Source organism: Mauremys reevesii, linkage group 4 (genome assembly GCF_016161935.1).
Source record: "Mauremys reevesii isolate NIE-2019 linkage group 4, ASM1616193v1, whole genome shotgun sequence".
Lineage (NCBI taxonomy): Eukaryota > Metazoa > Chordata > Testudines > Geoemydidae > Mauremys > Mauremys reevesii.
Genome location: NC_052626.1, coordinates 3,427,945 through 3,453,294, shown reverse-complemented (window position 1 = coordinate 3,453,294; position 25,350 = coordinate 3,427,945). Strand labels below are relative to the sequence as shown.

General features: G+C 42.0%; 1 protein-coding gene across 1 annotated transcript in view; it reads right to left on the bottom strand.

The window, feature by feature from the left end:
• The window catches only part of TOGARAM1 (TOG array regulator of axonemal microtubules 1), a 79,399-nt gene that overhangs the window by 12,059 nt on the left and 41,990 nt on the right, over positions 1-25,350 (bottom strand). Inside the window, exons 16-21 of the mRNA XM_039533707.1 lie at positions 24,209-24,314; positions 23,591-23,826; positions 15,033-15,191; positions 14,601-14,727; positions 9,413-9,531; positions 49-238 (exon numbers count right to left, since the gene is read on the bottom strand). Coding sequence (XP_039389641.1) covers positions 49-238; positions 9,413-9,531; positions 14,601-14,727; positions 15,033-15,191; positions 23,591-23,826; positions 24,209-24,314 — 937 coding nt within the window. The remainder of the gene's footprint in view (positions 1-48; positions 239-9,412; positions 9,532-14,600; positions 14,728-15,032; positions 15,192-23,590; positions 23,827-24,208; positions 24,315-25,350) is intronic.

The following is a 25,350-nucleotide window of genomic DNA, read 5'->3' as shown; positions in this document are numbered from 1 at the left end:
GATGAAGCTTAATGGGCCTTGAAAGAGGATGTTTTTATATACAGTTACCTTCACAATGTTCGCAACAACAAGGTCTTGATTGTTCTCTGTGTCTGATAACAGTTGTTTAATTCCATTAATTCTGTCCCGGAAGTCTTTTGCATTCAGTAAGCTTGTAATGACCTTAACATATTCTGCACTTTCTAGTGAATTACGAGCAACTGGTTTTCTTGTAATTTCACGTGCTTCTGAAATCTCTCTGTTGGGGTACAAAAAAAAAAAAAAAAAAGGATTACTGTTATTCGGTTAACATTCAGACCAGCTGGAACAATAGCCTGATGTTTACAGGTAGTCAACTTTCTCAGTATCTATTTTATAAAGATTTAAAATATGCTTCTCTGGAAATTAATCCTCCCCAACACTAAACTCCATGCCCATGTGTGGCTTCCAGAGAGAGAATCCTGCCTGCTAACACACATCCCAGTGAATAGGGTCCACCACTGTAGCTGGACCCCTCCTACTTTGTCAGTAATCTGCCTGTCCTTCCCTAGCCCATAGGAGCTGTGCTAAACCACTCTCTTCTGGGTAGCATTCCCGTACTCATGTCCAGCAGGCATAAAAACCTCTTCCATCAGGCAAAATCAGATCAGTGTTTGCTTCCAGCAAAGAAAGTGCAAGTTTTATGGTGAAAGCAATTTCCCCGTTTCCTGATTAACAACAACAAACCAAGGCCCTCAGGCTGGGGTGAACAGAGTTTAATTGACAGAGTTTTGAAATGGGATCTTAATGACCAGGTTCAAATTAGCCAGCATCACATTTTCATTCTGGGGAATGGAAATGAAAGAGGATTCTCTACAGCAGGCTATGGCTAGTCTAACTCCCACCACACACACAGCCCTTTTAAAACATGTCTCAGATAAAATAGTTATCTTGCTCTTTCAAATTTCCCTCATTCTGTTGTCTGAAGTACAGATTTTAAACCCCTCCCCACACACACCATCTAAGCCACCTGTGTTTTACCAGCAAATCAAGAGAAGGATGAGATCGGGGGAGGGGAGGGAAACAAAGAAATGGCTGCATGATAGGAAGTGTAAGTGGGTAACAGTGACACCCAAAGAATAGTAATAATTAATACCTGGCATTTCCCATGGCAGACTTCTGCAGTAATGGTGCAAAGCACAGCAAGAACACTAATAGCAACTAGGGTCTGCTGGGTCTACTGGGCTGGGCACAAGTCTGGGAATCAGATCTGCCTCCCAGTCTTAATCACAGTAGCAAGTCATTCTGCTTGGTCAGTTTCTCCATCTGTAAAATGGAGCTACTACTCCCTTTTGGTAAAGTACTTTGCCACAAAGGGACTTGGGTGTTGCTATGGTGAGTGTCACAGCACCTAGAAAATCACAGGAACACGCCGTGATCCACAAAGCCCAGTTAGATGCACAGGGAGAGAGAAGTGCCTAAGAATGCCAACCATTCTACAGCCAAACTGCATTGAGGCACCTGTCAGTTTAGCAATCCCCAGACAGGAAGTCACCCCTAGAATCAGATAGCTGAGGCGCACACTTCATGGATCCTATCCTTTGAGAGCTAGAAAATGCAATCTACCAGCTAAGTGTGACCATACACGGTAATGCTTTATATCGATGCGGCAGGACAATTTAACATAGCTCCTTATGTCCTCAGTGAGATCTCCCGAGGGAAACAGTGGAAGCCCTATTGGTTGGCACATTTAAAATGCGTCTGGACCAAACACTAATAAATGCACAAGTGGGCACAATCCTGTGCTGGCAGGGTGAAGGACTGGATGGACCAACTGGTCTTTTTAATCTCAGAGTCTGTGATTTACAAACACTGACTAATGAATCCACAAGTGTCCAGTGTGAGTGGAGAGGGGACTGGTGTTTGAGGGACATCCCAGTGCAGACGTGTTTACTAAGAAGCCTGGGTACTGCAGGAGTAGGCAGTATGGCTGCATAGATTGAGCACTGGTCTGGGAGTCAGAGCCAGGAACTGAGCTCACCACTGCTATCACTCGCCCACCACATTATCTTGAGCAAATCCCTCAAAACGTTGTGTCTCAGTTTCCTCATCAGTAATTACACTTACCCATGTTTGTGACGTGCTCTGAGATCTTTCAGTGACAGGTGTGATCTCAGTGCTGAGTATTTCTAGGTAGATAAAGACTAAGCACCTTGAGGCTGCGCTCTTAAGTCAGTCTAAATCAGAAGCACAATAAAGATGCCAGTGGGGGACGGCCTAGGGAGAAGGAGGAGGACTGCAAGAGGCTGACACAGAGAACAAACCACGCTTGTTGCACTTACTCCTTGCATATTACCTCTGTTGCACTAGATTCCTGTTAGCCTGGGTGAATTCACAGCAGCCCAGCACCTCACCAAGGAAAGAGCCTCTTAGCTGTGGTGTCCCTGGGCAGCACTTCCCCTATGTCTGAGGTAAACAACAGCCCTGCGCTGATCAAAACGTTCCATACAAATCCGCCGACTAGTGATTTCACAACTAAGCCATCAATCCTTGCTGCTTTTAACCTCACTCGAGGACATGCAGGTATCAGTCCCTTGCAAAGGCCACAAGTAATGTTTCCTACCATCTCCACTTGGCTAGGAGACTCCATGCCATTCCTGGCAGACAAAGACCTGGCCTCAGTTATTCAGGCCTTCATCACTTCTTGGCTGGACGACAGCAATGTGATAGACCTATGCACAAAACTTTCAACACTTGGGAAACTCCAATTAATACAAAACGCTGCAGCACATCTCCTAGGCAACATGGATTACCGTGAGCACATGACACCTCTCCTCCACTCTCAACTATGGCTTCCCATAGAATTTTAAATCAAGTTCAAGGTGTCGGTCCCTATCTTCAAATCACTCCATGACTTGGGCCCAGATTTACTAGACCGTCTAAAGCTCCAGGGTAAAGACTGCGGTCGACAGCTTCACCCCTTTGGCACAATGGAACTCTTAAAAATAAGACTAAAGCTCATCTGTGTGGGAGACAAAATCTTGTCCTAGAATGGTCCGAGATTAGGGAATGAACTTTGTCAAGAACTAAGGACCATCACAGATCTCACCACTTCCTGCATTTCTCTGACCTGCCTTCTCTAATAATCACATAGCAACAGGTATATTTATTTAATAAACATATTTTAATAAAAGAACAAAACCCCGCCAAAACAAGACATTACACTGCATGTGCTTCTCTTTCTGGAGAGAGGATGAGAGGAAAAACACCACATGACAGATGCATAATCACCTTGCATATTGCTTTAATAGAGGACGCTCAAATAGTACGGTGATGAGTTTGGTATAAAAACCTATACAGAACAGAATTTGTGATGAGATGACTACCCCTTGGAACATCCAACTATATCCAGGAGTAAATGGGGACACTGCCTGAATGGGTTGGTTCTGTCAACATACTAAACAAAATTCTGGAAACGTCCAGTAAGTGCAACTACTCCTCCAGTGAAGAGCAGGGAAAAAAACGGAAAACTCATGAGACCTTCTTTATAGCCCCTTTCAGAATGCTCCTAGCTTCATCTCACTCTGAAGACAGTCTTCCTTCACTTCAGCAGGAAGAGGGAGTGAGCGTCGAGCACTTAAGGCTGACCCTCCTTACTGACTTTCAATAGGGTCATGGTGGTGTGGAACACTCACACCAAATTCTGTGACTGAGAGGTAAGTTTCAGAGTGGTAGCCATGTTACCTTGTGGCATAAGTATTAGCTGTGATATTGAGGCTGTAAGTGCTGAGGCTACCAGTGCAAAAAGCATCATGTCAAAGTTGCTGATGCCAGTTTTGACAGTGTCCTCTTCATTGCCTTTCTTCTGCTGCCTGACCCCAGGGCGTGGTGCCTGTTCAAGGGAGTGATAGAGATTCTGTATTTTCTTTTTATTCTTTAATAAATTCTCTCTTTTCTTTGGACTTGGTTAATTCCTTCTCTTGTGGAAATTCAGGGGAAGGGGAGGGGGGAAGTGAGTCCCTCTTTGTGTTGAGTCAAGGATTTGACTCGGTGTATATCTCTCCAAAGTGGCTAGGAGAGAGAGAGGGGGGAAGTGGGCTGCTTCCCTGTGTGTAGAGATTCAAGGGGTTTGAATCTGGGTTCCCCAGGGGAAGCTTGGGGGACAGGCAGTGTGTCAGACACTTTAACCTGACTGGTGGCAGCGCAAAGGAGACCTACCCTAAGGGTTAGGGTGGGGGAAGAATACATGCGGGTCCTCACTTTGAAACCGGCCAGTTTCAAGTGAGGGTAGACCCAGGACATGGTGGCAGCGGAGTTTCGAACCCATTGTTACAAGGAGTTTTTTTTTCAGCTGGGCTACGCTGAAGGGAGCTATTCTCTTTTTCTTTCTTGTTGCTTGGACAGGCAGCTTAAGAAAAGGGCAGTTTTGAAGCAGTTTCAGGGTTAGAAGGAGTTTTTTTTCTCTGCTGGCTATGCTGAGGAAAAACTCTTCCCTAGAGGTGTGTCCTTCCTTTGTGATATCAGGTATCACTCAGGATTCCTAAGGTGGGGGGAAGTGCTCGACAAAGTACATTCCCATCCAGCAGAAAAACAGGTTTGCAGGGGGGGGAGACAGAAACCCTCCAGCCAAAATTTTTTTCCCTGTGTCTTTTGAAATCCTCTGGAGCCAGGGAATACAAATCCCTGAAAGGATTTACTAGACTTTTCTCGCAGGTACTAAGTAGCACCAGCCGGTCAGCTGGGCTTATTAGTACCACACCTCAGAAGGAGAGGAAGATTGTTTTTTTGGAAACAGATTTACAGCTGGGTTTAGCTGGGGGAAATAAGGTTTTCTAACGGGCTGTGTTAGAAAAGGATTTTTGTTCTTCTTTTCTTTTTTCTTTCTGTCCGCTTAAAAACAGCTAGGAAAGAGGTGCAAGTTTTCTGGGAGGCTTGTTAGAAAGGACCCCCACTGTGAGGTACTTAGCAAGTGCTAGAAACAGGACAAACCAGTTTGGGTTTTTTTGGTCTTCTCAGTAAATCAGCAAACAGCAACTACACATTTGCAAATGAAAAGTTTTGTTTTTTTTCTATTCAATCTCTTCGTGAATAGAAAGGGTTAGGAATTGGGGAAACCAGTTCACTGACTGCAGAGGGGTGTGGCCAGCACCAAAAAGCAACACCAGCAAGCCACACATAAAATTCACTGACTGCAGAGGGGTGTGGCCAGCACCAGAAGGCACTGTTCCCCATCCCAAGAAATTTCCCACCTACATGGCAGGTGAGAACACTGAGGCCTTCTTGAAAAGTTTAAAAGAACCTGCCATGGATACAGCATCCCTGAAGACCAGTACAAGGACTGGTCAGGAAAGTGAACTTTTGCTGTCTATAACAATTATTCCATCCCCATGCTACTGGGGGAAGACTTGGCTAACCATGTGCAGCTGGCCAAGAGGGGGGGAGTGGTCACCCGCAGCCAGGCCGAACAAGCAGGCACTCCCATCCCTGTTCCTGAGCCATCCACCAGGACCCTGTCTGTGTTACCACAGACCCAGACAGAGGTGGTGGAACCGGATCTCATGCCAACAACTACAGCAGCCATAGTACATCCAGTCCCAGGACCGGAACTGGAAAAGCAACCAGCGGCAGAACCAGCGCCAGCACTGACGCCAGCGCTTGCAACTCCACCGCCAGGGGGCACCAACGGGCCTAAACTGGCAGAAGCAGCAGACAACTCTACCCAAGAGGCTCAGCCAGAGCCTGAAATATCACCTTGTGCACCAGCGGAGAGCGGTCCACAGTCAATGGAAACAACCTCATCACCTACATCGCTCCCAGAGGAACTGGTGTCTCCCGCCTCAAGGGAACAGTTCCAGACTGAGCAGGAAGCCGATGACAGCCTTAAAAAAGCTTGGGCGGCGGCACGAAGCAACCCACCGCCTCTCAGCTCTTCTATCCAATTCCAGTTTGTTGTAAAACAAGGACTTTTATATAAGGACATTCTTTCTGGTGGACACCAGAAAGGCCACAATCCTCAAAAACAGTTGGTAGTTCCAACTAAGTACCGGTACAAGCTCTTAAGCTTGGGCCATGACATCCCAGTGGTCATTCTGGGGTGATCACAACCAAAGACAGGTTGGGGAAGTCCTTCCACTGGGAGGATGGGCAAGGACGTTGCCAAGTATGTCCGGTCAAATGCAGGCAAAGTGTTCTTCAATGTCAAATATTTTGTTGTTTACATACTTAGTAGTATATGTAATAGTGCATGTGTTTTGTTTATCTGTTTATTTTACAGTTCTAGGAGGAAATCACCACCAGTAGTTCCCACTGTTGGCGATTTGGGGGGCGTGTCATAAACAGATAGTTAAGGGTTAAAGTCTGTTTTACCTGTAAAGGGTTAACATGCAGTACCTGGTGACCACCTGACCAAAGGACCAATCAGAGACGAGATAATTTCAAATCTCTGTGGAGGGAAGCCTTTGTCTGTGTTCTTTGTTAGAACTCTTTTTGAATCTAAGAGGGACAGTCATGTCTCCAAGTTCTCCTGGAGTAGTTTCTACTAATTAATAGTGAGTATTAATTAGAAAGGCGAATTAGTCTTATGATTTGATTTCTACATTTACAATTGTGTGTTTTGCTAAAGGAAATGCTTTATTCCTGTTTGCTGATTTTGCTTTGACTGAGAAAGGGGGGAGGGGGAATTCTCTCCAGAGATTGATAAGCTTAGACCCTATGAGTGTCCAGCTTGGGCTCATAGAGATTCTGTATTTTCTTTTTATTCTTTAATAAATTCTTTCTTTTCTTTGGACTTGGTTAATTCCTTCTCTTGTGGAAATTCAGGGGAAGGGGAGGGGGGAAGTGAGTCCCTCTGTGTTGAGTCAAGGATTTGACTCGGTGTATATCTCTCCAAAGTGGCTAGGAGAGAGAGAGGGGGGAAGTGGGCTGCTTCCCTGTGTGTAGAGATTCAAGGGGTTTGAATCTGGGTTCCCCAGGGGAAGCTTGGGGGACAGGCAGTGTGTCAGACACTTTAACCTGACTGGTGGCAGCGCAAAGGAGACCTACCCTAAGGGTTAGGGTGGGGGAAGAATACATGCGGGTCCTCACTTTGAAACCGGCCAGTTTCAAGTGAGGGTAGACCCAGGACACCAGTTTTGACAGTGTCCTCTTCATTGCCTTTCTTCTGCTGCCTGACCCCAGGGCGTGGTGCCTGTTCAAGGGAGTGCTGGCCAATGCCAACTCTTTCATAGCCACTTGGGTGGTGGTTGTTTCCTCTGGATCCAAAGTGACCAGTATGGATTGTTCAACCAGATGCAACTTGAGCCAAGCCTCCCCGGACTGCGGGTCCTGGAGGAAAACAATCAACACACCACGCACTTTGGGATACAGCACTCCCACAGGAAGAATAGGCAATGGCTGTGTCTGTCAGTGAGGGGAATGATGCCAATGCACAGTTTGAACCCTGATGGCTTAGAGTCTGTCATGTTAGCACAAAGAGCCTCGCCCCACCACACGGGTGTGGGGAACTACTCTTTTCTTCCTGCAACATCCAAAGTAAAGAAAATAGGGGATAAGAGTGAAGATAAATTCTCTACACTGAAGTAATCAAGAAAATGATGAATTTGAAGCTCTATAGTAATGGGTTAGACACCTGCTTGGTTCTATCTTGCTGCCACAGGCAATTCAAGGGAACAGAGATGTCTGTAGCCACCGTTTATGACCTTCGCATGTGGCTCCAATGGACAATGCTATTCAAAAGACTCCAACCTTGTACACATGAGGTGCATGCACACCTACAGGGGGATCTACACTGACACATACTCAAAGAAGAATTATATTTAACAAAGGAACAATAAAATATATTACAAATTCATGAGCAATTCCTTTTACTCGGTATACTTTTAATATTGCTTCTTGGACCTCTACCTTTCTTCTCTTTTTTCAAAATCGTTTCTAATGGTATGTCTACAAAGCAAGTGAAGGTGTGATGGGTTTGTACTCAGGTTCTAGCCTACGCTGAAGACCGTACTGTCACATCTTTAAAACTATTGTTACCCACACCGGCTAGACTAAAGCTAGCATAAGTATGCCTACCTGTGCTACAATCACACCTTCATCTGCTGTGTAGATGTAGCCTAAAAGAGATGATTAAAACAGGAAGGAAAACTATTATACTTTCCACGAGTATCCAAAATATCAAACATCACATTTCAATCCAATGTAGAGTCCATGCTCTGTGTATTATATATAAATGATTTATATTTCAAATGGTTATTCTTCTACATGGCCATGTTTACAAATCAGGAAACACAGATTAAAGGCAAAACAGCTGTTGAATATTTGGTACACAGATAGCAGATGTTTTGGATACAGAAAAGTTATCTATCTAGCATATGTAATGCAATTTTCCATATATAATTTAGTACACTGTATATGTGTATTAGCTCAGGATCTATACTGCTTTACTGGGTGCTCAAGAGTATTGAGTAATTGGTTTGCTACAGTTTATACGCCCTCAAGGGTCCAGAAACTGTTTGCTTCTACTTGCAATTTGTTTTACGCCTGTAGTTTTAAAATGTATTTAGCCACACCTAACTTTGTCACATTTCCTAACAATTATCAGTATTTTGAATAAGTATCTGTCTTCTCAATGCTTGGGGTAGTAGCTCCCACAATGTAGCATTCCCCTTGTGAATCTAAATAGTTTATACCAGTGATGAATCTGGATTGTCAAAAACACAAGGGTCAGTATTATAATGATTAATATGAGAGTTGTGTAAACTTGAGGCGTACTCCTCTATTTTTATCATGTGACAATACTGCCATTTAGTGATTTTTATCAGACACGTTATCCACTGACCAGCTCAATTACTTATGGACTATTCAGGGTATAATCAGAATACTGTTGACAAGAGTTCAAAGAGCCCATTGTAGAATTTTTATGCAACTTATTTTAATTGTTTTGTATTAGCCTCCCAGCCAATAATTTAACTTCTCCAGTGGAGTTCAGTCATTATCAGATTAATGATTAAACACTATAAAACATATGTACTGATATTCTTACTGATATGCTCCACCACTAAGAACTTCAGTTAATCCAATGTCATGCACAGAAAAAGTAAAACCTTTAAACTACATTGACAGTAATAGTGAAGCACTGTATGTGAACAAAAGGCACGACAAATGCTCCTTCATAAGATACATGTGTTTTCATAGGGAATCGGTGAGTTAATTAGCACCCAACTGCACAAAGCAGTAAGTTAGCTATTAGTAAGAAGTGACAGCCTAACTAAAAGTATTTACTTGAGACATCAAGTTCTACCAACTTTTTTTTTTTTTTTTTTTTTTTTTAAGTTCCATTCAAATCTGACAAATATTTCTATGAACACTGCTACAATCTCTCCCCAGTGGTACTGCAAAGAATATTCCCTGGAGATTAATTACTAATAGAGTATGCAATTTAGCAAGACAATTCTACCTTTCAGTGATATTGAGAGCGTCTCTCGAAATGGATGATGACCTTGAATGTCCAATGCTCCCAGTATGAGAACGTCTTCCTTTGGCTGACGGTGTGTCTAGAGGCATCTCTCCTAGGCCCTGCAAATATGACAGTAAACGAGCGGTTACCCAGTACTGTCCTGTGGTGTTGGAAGCTCTTTAATAGTAAGCCTAATGGTTGATCAAACTGCAGTAGCGAATAGTTCACTTGTTGCAACCGAAGCAATTACAGATTAGATTCGCTTTGTGTCTTTTCATTAACACAATCTGTTTCTACTGTACTCCAAAGCAATAACATTTTACATTACAAAATAAAATGACCATTTATCCATAGTATTAACATTATTCACCACTGCGAAGATTCAAGACTGTAAACTCACTATTTATTCTTATTAATTAAATTCACATAAGTAGGAAAGATACTTAAAACACTGCTATTTCACCTCTTCATTTCCTTTTTTAAGTTATCCTCTCCTCCAGCCTTCCTGATTTATATGCCAAAGCTACATCCACTGGTGATAGCCAAAACTACCCAAAGCTAAACTCCATCAACTGCCACTGCTTGATCCCTGTCCAGGTTTAAGTCCTCAAAGGAGAAAGTCACAACAGACTTTTCCCCTATGCAATTTATTGAAAGTGATGAGTCAAACTGCCATCTTCACATTTAAAAGCTCCTAATGATTCTGCAATTATTGGGTTAAATGTCTGAGCTGTGCAGATACCTAGAATACAGAGTTTTTTCTATCCCATTAAATATGTTACAAGTTTCGGTGCCAACTATCAAATTTCTAATTCTTCCTTTTGGGAAGCTGTTAACTACTTGGTTTTATGGGGCAATTTTAAATTAATCCACTTGGTTTAAGAACCAGGATTTAAAAAGAATACCTGTTGTATTCTGTTAAACCCTTCTGAAATAGTAAGTACAGTACAGTCATGTCTGGATGCCAAGGCCTTGGTTACACTTGAGAGTTACAGCACTGTTAGTTGCTTTATAGCGCTGTAACTCACTCCCTGTCCACACTGGCAAGGCACATACAGCGCTGTATCTCCCTGGCTACAGCGCTGCTTGTACTCCACCTCCACGAGAGGAATAAAGAGTATAGCGCTGCTGCTGCAGGGCTGGGGTGCCAGTGTAAACAGGGAATAATCTTAGTACGCTGTAACTGACCTCCGGAAGCTTCCCATAATCCTTTTAAGTAAAGATTACTCTCTTTGTTTTGTTGTGATGCCTCTATTTTGTTGTGAACTCCGGGCTCCTGAAGCTGCTTATCAAAAAAACAAACACAGCTACTGTTTGCTGTGAATGAGCAGAGGCAGGCAGGGGGCTCCTTTTGGAACGCCCACAGCTAGTGTTTGCTTGAAGAGAGGGAAAGGGAGGGGGCTTGAGGAGAGAAGCGGCACGGCGCGCGGGAGGGAGCGAGAGTCCGTTTTGGGGAGGCTGCTTATCAGCTGCTGTTTGCTTTCAGTGAGTGAGAGAGGGGTGCGGGAGGGGGTCAGAACTTGCAAGGCAGAGTGCTGACAGAGTGTCGGCTCCAAAAATCCACTCTCTCCCTCCCACGCTCCCTGTCACACTCCACCCCACCCCCCTCTTTTGAAAAGCACGTTGCAGCCACTTGAATGCTGGGATAGCTGCCCATAATGCACCTCTCCCAATGCCACTGCAGATGTTGCAAATGTGGCCACGACAGTGCGCTGGCAGCTGTCAGTGTGAATAGACTGCAGCGCTTTCCCTACTCAGCTGTACGAAGACAGGTTTAAACTCCCAGCGCTGTACAGCTGCAAGCGTAGCCATACCCTAAAAGGGATGGACTAATGTTGGTTGTAAAACTAGGTTCTCCATGCTGAGCTTAAAACTCTCAGTGATTTAGTTTGCTCTCTCAGCATGTGAGCACACTGGCAAAACCTGGACATGCCATTCATCATTGCTGCAGCTGCTTAAATGTTGACAGTGGTGAAAACAGTAGTGTAGACATTATTTAGGACTTTTTATTCCCTGTCATCTAATCTTGTTCCATAGTACTGAAACAAGTACTTACACCAAAACACTGAGGGACAGTTACATCTCTTGCAATTTTATTGTATTGTAAGTCACTTTATGCTCCTCACTGTAAATTATTCATTTGTTTTACGCTTTTAATTTCGCTTTTCAAGTCATCACACAAGGTACAGAACATTGGGCAGTCAAAGGAACTGACTACCACAAGTCCCTTAAAAGCAGCAACCTACCAGTAGTTGCATCCCCCAGGGTGCATCAGTAAAAACAAATGTTTTAATAATAAATTATACAAGATTTAACTACATATTTTTCTAGCTAAGAATTCATTATTGAATATTAAAGTGCCAGCTATGTGCTAGGAGCCATAGAAGATAAAGATAAGCCCCTGAACACTAATCATCAGAAATGTGAAATACAACATCTCTCAAAGAAGTTGCCTAACATGCTGCAAGACCTCTTGGCAGCAGTATTTCTGAACATGGTAAAGGGTTTTTGGTATGCTGGATGATGGACAATGGAAGCTCTTGGGTCCCACAGATTTGGTTTTCATCCTGGACAGCGTCTGGGTAATAAAGCCATTTAATTGTGCTGAAACTACCTTATCTTAAACCGTGGCAAAATGAAACCTGTCCTGTTCGGTGGAGGCTGTTGAAGGAGGTTTCAACTGCCTGTTTGTTGAGCGAACTTGTTCAGAAGTTGTGGACCAGATTAAGAAACCTGGAGAATGTCTACACTGCAATTAAAAACCCGTGGCTGGACCATGCCAGCTGACTCAGGCTCCCGGGGCTCAGGATTTGGGGCTGTTTAATTGTGATGCAGATATTCAGGCATGGGCTGTAACCTGGGCTCGAAGACCCTGCAAGGTGAGAGAGTCCCAGAGGCTCCAGCTCAAGCCTGAATATCTACACCTCGATTAAACATCCCCTTAGCCCGAGCCCTGTGAGCCTGAGTCAGCTGTGGGTTTTTAACTGAAGTGTAGACATACCCCAATGTCCTTTTTGATCAGGTCCTTTCTAATGAAAGCCATGTGTCAGAAGTGATTTCCAAGTGTCTATTCTGGTTGTGCAATCTGTGCAACCTACACCCTTACTTATTCTGATGTGCCCTCCGCAAAGCAACATGCTCCTTCCTATCCATGAGGCAGGATTATTGTAATTCCATTTTAGCAGGTCTCCTCTTTCATTTGTTCCTGGTTCAGAGGCAGCAACACATCAGCTCAGGTTTAAGCAATGTGAGCATATTACGCTGTCTCTGCATTCTTTACACTGGCTGTTAAAGTGGCAGACTGACTATAAAGATAACTGGTTTTAAAGGTTGTCTTCAAAATTTTGAGCCTCATCTTGCCCATCATTTAAGGATCCCAACACTGTCTGAAGCCAGCAATCATGCCTTAGCTGCAGTGGATATTATGGCGTGGGACTTGTCCCAACGACAGATCTAACTCAATCCCTCTCTTTCCTACTTGTAAAAAAGCACCTAAAAATAACTTCCATCCCAGATGTCCTCTACTGACCCCTTATTAATTATTTTATTTATTACATTATACCCATATGTTTACTCTTTGGATTTAAAGAGGATTATAATTTTGTTTGTGTATTTTAACTTACTTTTATGTTGTACAGAACTCTGTCTTGCTAAAAGTGGCATTTAATAAATAATGATGAAAGTATTTCACTGTCTTTTCCTTTCTTAAAATTGGTATGCCCATTAGTTGTTTTTGAAGGGTGTCAGACTGACACCACTGGATACTGAAGTCTTAACAAGCTTCCCCAACACTGCACTGTGAAATGTATGCCTCGGTTCTCTTCAGAAGGGAGTAGCTCTTGCAGAGAAAGAGGACACGGCAATTTTTAGGCCCAGTCTTTGGCCTTGCCACTGAATCAGTCAACAAGCAATAACTTGGTGCCAATTGTCATGGTGCTTTGTGTGATGTGGATGACTCTCCACAAGGGAAATGGCTATTCATTGGGCTACACAGCAGTAGAGATTGCTGTGCACTACTGACCTGCACCAGATGAGAAACAATGACCTGCAGGTTCACAGATTTTAAAGCCAGAAGAGACAATCATGATAATTTAATATGACCTGCTGCATAATGTAGGTCATCGAACCTCATCCAGTGATTCCTGCACTGTGCCCAATAACTTGTGTTTGAATTAGAACATATCCTTTAGAAAGACAGCCAACCCTGACTGAAGGCATTAAGTGATGGATAATCTATCGTCTCGCAATCTGTTCCAATGGTTAAATACAATCACTGTTAAATTTTTCCCGTGGTTGGATTTGTTACGCATTTGTCTGCTCAATTTTATAACCCTCTAGTAGGGGATAACTTACACAGGGTGAGGGTCTAACACAGGGTAGGCAAGCTGTGGCACGTGAGCAGATTGCCTGGGTCCTGGCCACCAGTCCGGGGGGCTCTACATTTTAATTTAATTTTAAATGAAGCTTCTTGAACATTTTAAAAACCTTATTTACTTTACATACAACAATAGTTTAGTTATATATTATAGACATAGAAACAGACCTTCTAAAACGTTAAAATGTATTACTGGCACGCAAAACCTTAAATTAGAGTGAATAAATGAAGACTCGGCACAGCACTTCTGAAAGGTTGCCGACCCCTGTTTTAGACCATGATCAAGTCTTCCTTCAACTTTCTCTTTGATAAGCAAAAAAGACTGAGCTCCTGAAATCTCTCATTGCAAAGTGTTTTTCAGACTTTAAATAATTTTTGAAGCTCTTTCATGAACCCCTTCCTGTTTTTCAGTATCTTTTTTCAAGTGCAGATACCAGAACTGAACGCAGTATCATGTAATGGTCTCACTAATGCCATACACAGAGGTAATACCACCTCCTTACTGCTATATCCCCATTTATACATCCAAGGACTGCACTGACCCTCTTAGCCACAGCACTGCTTTAGGAGCTTGTGTTCAGTTGGTTATTCAGCATGAACCCCAAGTCCTTTTCAGAGCCACTGCTTTACAGGAACAGATCTATCTGGAAGGTATGGCTTACACTCTTTGTTTCCAGAAGAATGGCTGTATTAAAAAGTACATCTGACCAGTGGCTTACCAGTGGCCTTGTATCACCTTATAGATCCCATAAGCCATTTAGTCTCCCTACATTTATTTTTTCTAACATGTTAGATGAAAGCTTTTCCATATACCTTTTGACGTAGACTGGTGACAGACTCCTTAATGTAAGGTAAATCCTTAGACGGCACATACTTTTCAAGCATTTTGTCAAAGTCTGGGTGAGTCATCATACTGAAGAGCATCTTTCGACCATAGTACCTAAAATCGTAGCAAACCATTTCATATTAACCTAGAAATATTAGGGAAATTTGGACCATTACCATATGTCTAATTGATCACAATAGAACATATCTTAAAATGTAATTTTCTAAGTGCAGAAAGACTGTCAGATATTCATATGCCCTCACCACCTCCTTCAGAGAAACCACACTCAAGAGAAGCTAGTTTAGGTACATGAAAAGGTGAAAAAACGCTAGTTTAGCAAGTTAAAGAATGAAACTAATCTTTAATTTCCATCTGGAACAGTTATTTGCTATATATAAAGTATACTACTACCTACTGACCTTGTTTCTTGTGAGCCATCCTGCGCAAACTTGGCTACGGCAGGTAAAATCCTGTCAGTAACATCCTTAATTCCAGATAATATCCGTCCTGGTCCCATTCGTTCCACCACATCTGATAAGTGCTGGGCTGTGCATCTTCTCACTGCAGTGTGCAAATGACTAGAGAAGAAACAGTCAGATACAAATGGTCACTAATGACCCATGGAAAGAGCTAAGCTATATTTTCTCACTCTTTCAATGCTTACTGAAAGCCCCGTGTTTTAAATTCTTCCACTCAAGCTGCAACTCTGCTCTACTGACCAACTGCTGAAATTCAGATACTTATTTTAACTTTGTACAAAGAGATGTCCATTTCCACTCCATGGCACCAAACTTTTTAAAAGGAGACTGTAGGATTAAACTTCATTTTATTCCTACTCATATACATACCACATACACACTAGAATGCACAATTAAAATAGAAGAATAAATTTCACTTTTGTTTCAAGTCATTTTTAATTTCTGGCCCTCCTACATTGGCACACTACTGCGACAACAAGGTTGCAAATGCTGATGGAAAACATTATTCTTTTTAAAAAGTGCCTTTTTAAAGCAAAGTGAACATTAATTTAAATGTAATCTATGTTAAAGATGAGAAAACATAGTCACTAACTTTATTAGCAACAAATTATTGTGCTCTAAAACATTCTACACAAGGATACCAATCTATAGAGTCATTTAAAATAAAACAAATCAGCATCTTTATTATCCTTTAAAAACTCCTTCATGCAAACAGAAAATTCTCACCCAAAATTTCAAAAGCACGCACCCAACCATGTATCTACATGGAAGCACAACTGCAAATTAGACACATGCAATTCTGAATATTCAGGCCTCTCTTCCCAATTTTGTTATTTTAGCCTCCAGATAGAAATTTGATACTGGGGCTAGCACAGCGCTTACAGACCTTAGTTGTGAACAGAACAGTACGACATTCTAAACAATACATAGATAGCTTGTCAGTCACACGCTAAAGAGAAAAAGGACGTTTAGAAGAGAGACTTAAAGAAAAGAAGTGACTTGTGGGCTTGGCGGAAGTAAAGCACAAGTAGAGGAACAATTCCTATTGCATGGACTGGAGGGGAAAGACAAGGACTAGATCCAAGCTGGAGGAACTTAGCGAGCAGGCAGGGAAGGGAACAGATCAAGGGACAGATTGGAGGAGAATCTATGGAATGCTATCAACATTAAAAGGGCAATTTTTAAGTGGATTTGGCACTTGATAGGAGTCTCTGTAAGTAACAGAGTTGCAGGGGATGATGCAATATGTAAGAGCAAGAGTAATGTCGCAGCACCAGTGAGCAAAAAGTCCTCCATTCTGGAAGGCCAGGCTAAACAGAAGTGCTCCTAGACAAGTAAAAACATCATTCTGCCTGGCAGACAATGCAGCAATAGAAGAGATGGACTAAGTGATATTAGGCACAGCAGCTGAGCTGCCCATCCTCAGAGAGGAGAGTGGGAGTGGTGCAAAGACTGAGCTGACTCTGGCATAAAAGGACGAGAAGTGGCTGAGCAAAGCAATAGAACAGAACTCCCAGTCAGAGCGAAGGTAATAGACCTAGCTGATGTCAGTTACACAAGAAATGCCCTAGGGCATAACTGAAGCTGAAGCACAGTTTGAAGGCCCTGTCTGTTAGTGCTCAGATCAGTGGTCTGTGGTGACTGAAGCATGGAGAGAGCTGATGCAAGCTTTTCAGGTAGTCAGATAGTTCAAAGGCGAGCAACAGTTTAATTTTCCAGAGACAGTAGCAAGTCTGTGTAGCACGTTTAAGGGTATATCTACATTGCAATAAAAACCTGCAGCGGTCCCGCGCCCAGTGACTTGGGCTTGTAGGGCTTAGACTTAGGGGCTGTTTAACTGCAGTGTAGACATTTGATGGGCCAGTCACGGGTGTCTAATTGCAGTGCAGACATACCCTTAGAGTCTTGCAAACTTGGCAGCAATGGAGCTGCTGCAAGACAGAGTCTCTTTGATTTTATGAGGAAGCACAAAGACTGTAAGCTGCAGTCACCTAGTTCAACGATCTTTATTTTTGCCCAAAAGGTAAACAATAGTGTAAATTGCCTAACCAAGACAAAACATACTACAACTTGATTACTTACTGAAACTGCAAAAATACAACTTGATTTGATCTTAGGTGGGAGATGGCCTCTCTAAATTAAGCAGGTAACACTACAATCTTGCAGTTCCAGATTTAACTGCTGTTGCCAGGGCCAGGCACCATTTAAAAATCAATCCTTTATTTACACACTATTTAAAACATGTTTTTATAAAATTATGTAGACAGACTTCATTTTTTAAAATTGTCAATATTTGGATCAATTGCTCTTTTTTGGGGGGGGAAGGGGTGCAGGACGGGGTGTTCAAAATTCCATCTGAAAGCCTGGCAAACTAAATGTAAAGCACACAACACAGAAGAGTATAAAGAACATGAGAAACTTAGAGCTAAAACACTTCCCCAGCATGCATGGTTTTCATGTCTAAAAGATTCAATGTTTTGTTTAATTTGCAGAAAGTATGACGAGGTTTCTGATAATGGCAATGCTCTTGCAAGATGATGTAAAACCATTCTAGATTCCCCTATATGTTCACAACTACTCTGCTTCTTGGGTGAAATGCATGGTAGCAGAAAACGTCACTCTGTTCTCAAGAAGCTCCAATTACTCTACATAAAATGTAGCATGAAGAGATTCCAATGCTGGCTCTTGTTTAACCTTGTTTACACAGATGCTAGACATGATTTTAAAATCTCTAAAATTGAAATACTCCGACTTGCAAGGCACAAGTGGTCTAACCTTGGATAAACACCCACTCACAGGAGGTAACCACAATGTCTTTTGGGAAAAAATGTCTCCAAAAAAGTACACCAAAAAGTAGATTTATTACAGTGCTTGTTGATATACTGTGCTGAAAGCTCTGTCACTGAGAGTCAGCATACATCAAATTTGCTCAGGATGGGGAACCTTATAAGCTCTTTGCTGACATAAACTTGGAATGTGGACAGCTAATAGCATCATACAGGGAATAAAAACAGCCTTCCATGTTGTGGGTCAATTGTAACTTGACCTAAACTTAGATGGTACAGTTGAGAATATGGACTGTTCAGACAGTTCACAGGCCAAATTTAGACAAGATATTCATGTTGCTGTGCAATGCATCATCCACTACCATGAGCTTCCTATTCTGGATGTTAAAGAATTCTTGTCCTTATCTTAAAAGTGCTGAAGATTATTTTGAAGATTATATTGAAAGACACTTTGGAATTTTACTGTATAAGTCTTGAGGGGATGACAACTCCAAGTTTTTTTCTGATGCCTTGAAGGCAACTGATTTATCTGGGAAGTATGCACCATGTAGATTGGGTTGCCAGTCAAGTCAGAACACACTGAAAGCAATGTTAAAAATAGGGACTATTACTCATATAACAAAAACTGAGTCAGAGCAGAAGTCAGAGTCAGAGTTTAAGGCCAGAAGGGACCACGAGATCATCTAGTCTAACCTCCTGTCTACCACAGGTCACCATCACCACCATCATCCCCCCGGCGCACACATATATACATTAAATCCAACAACTGAAATTAGACCAATTTATTACAGCCCACAGAAGACTAGACTGTTCTGTGCCACAAGCAGGCAGGGAACAGGAGGGACCAAGGTCCTCACAATGGCCTGGAATTGATGAAGTGAGATATACCCAGATAATCCTGGGAAGTGACCTGGACCCACATGCTGCAGAGGAAGACAAAAAACAAACAAAACCAAACAAAAAACCTAATGTCACTGACAATCTGACTTGGCAGAAAATTCCTTCCCAACTCCACACAGGGTGATCAGTTAGACGCTGAGCATGTGAGCAAGAACCAGCGAGCCAAGCACCTGAAAGAGAGAACGCTCAGTACCATCTCAGAGCCCTGGCCTTCCCTATCCAATCTCCCATTTCCAGCTATGGCTATCTCTGATGCTTTAAAGGAAGGCGATAATATAACTAACAAACCCAAAATAATTTTTTTTGGGGGGTGGGAGGCACAAAAAAATCCTTTCTGACCTCTGCAGGTGGCTGGGTGAAACCCTGAAGCACATAGGCTTTTAGGAACATAAGTTATAAACCAGCACTGAGTCTCAGGGCTGTTGAGCCCTACCCCACCCTATCACAAGCAACCCTATCATACAATAGCACTCAGATTTGTCCAGCTCTCTCTTAAAACTAATTAAGTTGTTTCCCCACCCCCCCAACTCCTCCTATTTGGAGGCTGTTCCAGAACCTCATCCCTCTGATGGTTAGAAACCTTCTAATCTCCAGTCTGATTTTGTTCATAGACAGTTTATGCCCATTTGTTCTTGTGTCATCGTCTTTTAGCTTAAATAGATCATCTTCATCTCCCCAGTGTTTGGCCCCTAATGTGTTTATAGAGAGCAATCAGATCCCTTCTCAATCTTTTTTGCTAGACTAAAGAAGCCAAGCTTTACTAGTCTCCTCTCATAAAACAGGCCCTATGTTCCCTGATCATCCTAGTAACTCTTCTCTTCCTTTTCCAGTTGGAATTCATCTTTATTGAACATGGGTGACCAGAATGTTACCCAGTATTTCAAATGAGGTGTTTCACCAGTATCTTGTACAATGGCATTAATACTTCTCTATCTACCGGAAATGCCTTACCTGATACATCCTAGAATTGCATTTCCCTTTTTCACAGCTGCATCACATTGGTGGCTCAGTTATCCTGTGATCGACCCACCCACACACCCAGGCTTCTCTCCTTTTCATTGCTTCCCACTGAGGAGCCCCCAGCTTGTAGCAGAATTCATTCAATCCTACATGACCTTGCACCTTGTACTACTGAATTTCATCCTGTTTTTGTCTCTCCACATTTTCCTGTATAATATTCCAATCCTCATCTGTACTGACAATAACTTCTAACTTTGTATCGGCAAATTTCATTAGCACACTCTGACTTTTTGTGCCAAGGTAATTTAATACTAATATTGAATAAGACTGATCCCAAAACCAATCCATTAGTAACCTCCCTCCAGTCCGATAACTCACCTTTCAGCAAAACCCATTGCTTTCTCCCCTTGAGCCAGTTCTTTATCCGCCTTACAGTTCTTGTACTGATTCTCATCTTCCCTAATTTAACTAATGATTTCCCATGTCAAATGCTTTACTGAAGTCCAAGTATATTAGAGCTCCTGCACTTTCCTTATCTAAAAAAAATCAGTTATTTTCTCAAAGACGGCAACAAGGTTAACCTGGCAGGATCTACCTTTGCTAAACCCATGTTGTCACATCCCCTTTACCTCCATTAATGTAATTACTCTTTCCTTCACAATTTGTTCTAAAGCTTTGCAAACTACTGAGGTCAGATTAATGGATCATTAATTGTGCAGACAACCTTTTCCCCCTTTCTTAAATATAGGTACAACATTACCTATTTGCCACCATATGGTACTCCTCCAGATATACTTATTAAAAGTTCTTGTTACCAGAGTAGCAAGTATTTCATGATGAGTTTAATCATCACTGTGACTGAAGTCTCCTTTAACGTCTGAAGAACTGGATCTCTAGTTTAAGATGCTATGCTGGAACTCTCAGCACAAACAGACAATTCTGACTTGTGTATCTGAAAATTTATCAGGGATGGACATATTTGATGGTGAAGCCTTTATAGGCCTCTAAAAAGCAAAGCTGCAGAATGGTCATATCTATATTCTTGATGTTTCAATTTTACATATGGATGCCACATTTACTAAGCTATGGCATCAACCAGTGAAATAATTTCAATGCCTGGATTGAGACAGCAGCCTAGTGTTTTTGGTTCTTTTTAAGGGCTCATTATATGTCAGTATGTAAACTGACAATCTGCTGCACTAGTTTGTAAAGATACTAAGCGAAAGAAAAGTGACATATCAGTGGTTGCCCTCTAAAATTAAATTATGATGAACGACAGCTTAGAAGAATACAGTGTAGTTTAGCCATGTTAGTCCCAAGATATTAGAGAGACAAGGTGGATGAAGTGGTATTTATTGGCTCAACTTCTGTTGGTGAGAGAGAAGTTCTCGAGCTTCACAGAGCTCTTCTTCAGATCATGGTCTTTCCTCTAATCAAAACAAGCACACGCACATATATGCAGCGCAGTAGATTCCAAGACTTGACATAGGTGGGGAAACAGCTCGAGTGAAGATGCTTTCCAGAACCCTCAATCTATTTTCTACTGGCCTGATGGATGACCAGGAACAAAACATACTGGTGGACAGAGTCACAGATATCACTCAACAACAGGCAGCACTACTGCAGGACTAATCTAGTGCTATTCTGTATGCTCTAATCTAGCTTTCAAACTAGAAGGATTTGGGATTTTTTTTGGATTATAAATTTTATCTGAGTCTGAAATACTTGATTGCACAGTCTCAGTTCCAAGTAACAGTAGGAAACAGATGGTGCAGCGGCATTTTCTAATTACATTAAAGCAAGGATACAACTAAAAGTAAAACCAAGTGAAAGTCAAATACACTAAAAACAAGAAAACAGAAGTGAGAAACTGTCACAGTAGTCCGAATTAGGACAAGCAATGCAGAGCAATGTCTTTAGGCCAGTGGTTCCCAAACTTTAACAACCTGTGAACCCCTTTCACTAAAATGTCAAGTCTCATGAACCCCCTCCTAAAAATGAATATTTCCAAAGTATAAATTATAAAAGAAGTGATCTTGGAAATACACAATTTGTTTTTATGACATGCTTATTGCACACTATTTATTATTATTATTTATAATTACAGTATTTTGATTACATTATGAAAACGGCAACACTCTTCCAAGATCTCACTTTCGTAGCTTATCATCACTTTGAATAAGCCTGTTATAAGACCAGGCTCCTATGTTTCATCAAGGAGTATCAGATGTGAAACAGCACGAAGGTATTTAAGAAGCCAACTCGAAGAGCTCCTCCTACACAAGCATTCAGGTCTTGAGCAGTCCACGAAAACAACGCACGTCATAACAAAGCTTAAACTTCTTTATAATCATTTTAAAAACAAGACTAGCTGCCTATTTAATTTTAAACACAGCAAAAAATATCCCCCTCCCTTTCCAGTGACAGATAGGCTTACTTTGATCTGCTTAGCTCCTGGAAGTCCAGGGGCTCCGGACTGCTGGCCCCATGCTGCCTGGGGTCCCTACGGACAGCTGTGTCTGCCATTAGGGAATTTTTTCCTGAGAACCCCTGTAACATTTGCGAACCCCAGTTTGGGAACCACTGCTTTAGGCAATCACAGCAGATACCGTGTGTTATTTTAATTTATCAGAGAGAATGAGACCACAGACCAAATACAGGGACAAACCACATTTTCTTGTTGGACACCAAATTACAAGTCTTGGCTTAGTTGAGGGATAAGCAATTGGAACATTTTTTCCCCCCAGTCTGGGAGACAGTATTTTGTACCCCCAGAAGTTTAGTCAGGGAATTACAACAGTCCTCTGGGAAGTAAAGACACAGAAATAAGGATTCCAGCAGAAAAAGAATCAGATTCTGTCAGCACTCTGGAAATTGTAACAGACCAACTTGCCAGCAAGAAAAGTAGGGGGAAAAAGACTAGAATCAAGAATAATGCCAAGATTTTTAACTCTAGGGACAAAGTTAAAGTTTGAGTTAAGGAGTGTGACTGTCTGAGACACTGTAGAGGGAGAACTTGGCATTGAAAATTCATATATATCCAGAAGCAGATCGCGGAATGAGATGAAAAAGGTATACATCACTAGAAGAGATGTCTAAGACTGAAGCTAACTATTAGAGGTCCTATAGATGGAAGATGGATAGAGGATATAAAAGGTCAAAAGATAATATGCTTAATAAAAAAGGGAACGAGTAAACTTTCTACCAAAAATAAAGAGGGGGGGGGGGGAGAATAGGATTCAAAGTATGAAAAAAGAGATGGAGAGAAGTTGTCTCGTTTAAAGTACTCAAAGAATGATTGATAAAATGAAAACTCAGGCCAAAACCAAGCAGGAAGTCGAAATTCATGTGCTGAGACAAAGAGCAGCTTGTTAGCCACTCGGAGAAGTGTAGTCTCAGTGCTGTGAAATCGATCAAGAAGGAGGCATTCAGAGGTAGCCAGACGTGAAAGAAAATCACTTTCCCAAAACTGCTGAAGAGAAAGGTTTATGACAGCAAAACTGGTGGCAGAGGAAGATGGATTAAATAAGCTCTGCCAGAAGACAATGAATGTTATCAGGCTTCTCAAGAATAGGGCAACGAACACTACTACAGATTACTGCAGTCTTACAAAACTATCATAAAATGTACCAACCAGACACAAATTTTACTAATTTACCTTTTACCATGATAATGGAAAAAAAATCTTACATCTTACTTGTCTGCCAAAAAACATTGCTCTGGATAAGCAGAGTTTTGCAAGGCTGGAGTATTTCATTTTGAATGTTCTGCTTTGATAAGAAAAACTAAGTGCCTTATGTGATGCAATGAATTTTTTCTTAGTTATTTCATTATAAGCTCTTTAGGAGTTACCTTTGACCTCCATTTATGAGAGAACAAAGTGCACGTGCTGGAGTCACATTATTAACCATAGCCTTCAATGCTTTGTCTACGTCTTCCCTTATAAAGGTGTTGGATTCCCCGGCTTTGTGCAACAGGACTTTTACAGTACTGTCTAGTTCTTGATCCATGCTCTTTTTCAGGTAGGTGAACAAATCCCCTAAACAGACTACAGCAGCTCGGGAAACGCCTGAGCGTAAATTCTTCACCTGCAAACAGGAAAAACCCAAACAAACAATGTGTAAGTAGTAAAGCTTTTTATTTTATTTTATTTTCTTCTTTGTAAATTTTTAGTCATTTAGAAAAAGAGACAGACATTCTCATCTTGATTCCTGATGGGTGGGAGTTAATATGCATAACATATGAAAATGCTATCAGGTTAGATCTTAATTTTCACGGCTTTCAAGCAAATTTAAAAATACTGAATATCCTAAATACAGGCTGCTTTACAAAACTGTGCACCCATCCGTTCAAAGATGGCCAACATACAGAAAACAGCAGCAACTGAACAAAACATCTTGCCACTCAAATGTTTACTCAGTCCTATCAAAACAATATTTTTGGCATAAGATTTTTATATGAAAATTTAACCTCTTGAACTACACCCAGACTTGTTTCATGCAGCTTTCCAGTCAACACATCAGCATGGTAGGCAGACAAACATCGAACAAAGTTCAGTCCTTCAATCTTCTTCTCCCTATATAAAATAGATATTTAAATTAAAAGCAGTAGCTCACAAAAACCACAGAGACAGCAGATAACTAGAATGTCTGGGGTGACAATGGATCATAAATTGAGTATGAGTCGACAATGCACTGCAGCTGCAAAAAAAGGCTAATATCCATCGGGGGTATATTAACAGTGTAGAAAGATGAGGCCCTGAAACAAACTCTTGTGTCAGAGGCCCAGCCTGAGACCTGAAGCCTGAACCAAAGTACTTCCAGACATTGCTAAGCAAAAGCTGGGCTGTGAGCCAGAGGCCGGCCCCACTCACAGAAGTTGGCGAGAAGAGGGCTGCTAGACGCAGGTGCATCCACACATAAGTGCTAATAAGAGGAACTTGTGCCAAGATGACATCAGGACTCTCCACAGAGATAACGGGAAACAGGCAGGTGCATCTTAAAGACATGGTCAAAAGGAAGCATGATGGATAGATCTATTTGAAACAACATGATCAAAGGGGAGACAGCACCCTAATGAGCCAAGGGGCTGTACCTCAATACATCAGTAGGGATGAGTGATCTGTCCTATAACTGTATAAAAGTAGGTCCCGGAGTGCACATCTTTGTCTGGCCTAGGGGGCAGTGGAAAGTCCCACCACTGACTGAGCTGTGTCCATTGCCAGGGGGCACAAATTCGTAGCATGTCTTGTAGAGTCTACGGGAAACTATTACTGTGCTTCGTTTGACAATACACCTGGCTCGGGTTCCTTCGTACCTTACTAGAGTCTGTAGTCTTTGGGGGTTCTCTCGGGGTTTGCTGTGTCAGCTATCTGCACAGAACTGGGGCAGTACACAGAGAGAACACGCATGCAGACGACTTATCATCGAACAAGAGCAGAGCACCACACTAGTAGCTACTGACAACAAACAGGACTGTTGTAAGTCCTGCTCTACTCAGCATGGTGAGGCCTCTGCTGGAGCACTGTGTCCAATTCTGGGGGCCACACTTTAGAAAAGACGTGGACAGACTGGCGAGACCCCAGAGGAAAGCAACAAAAATGATAAAAGGTT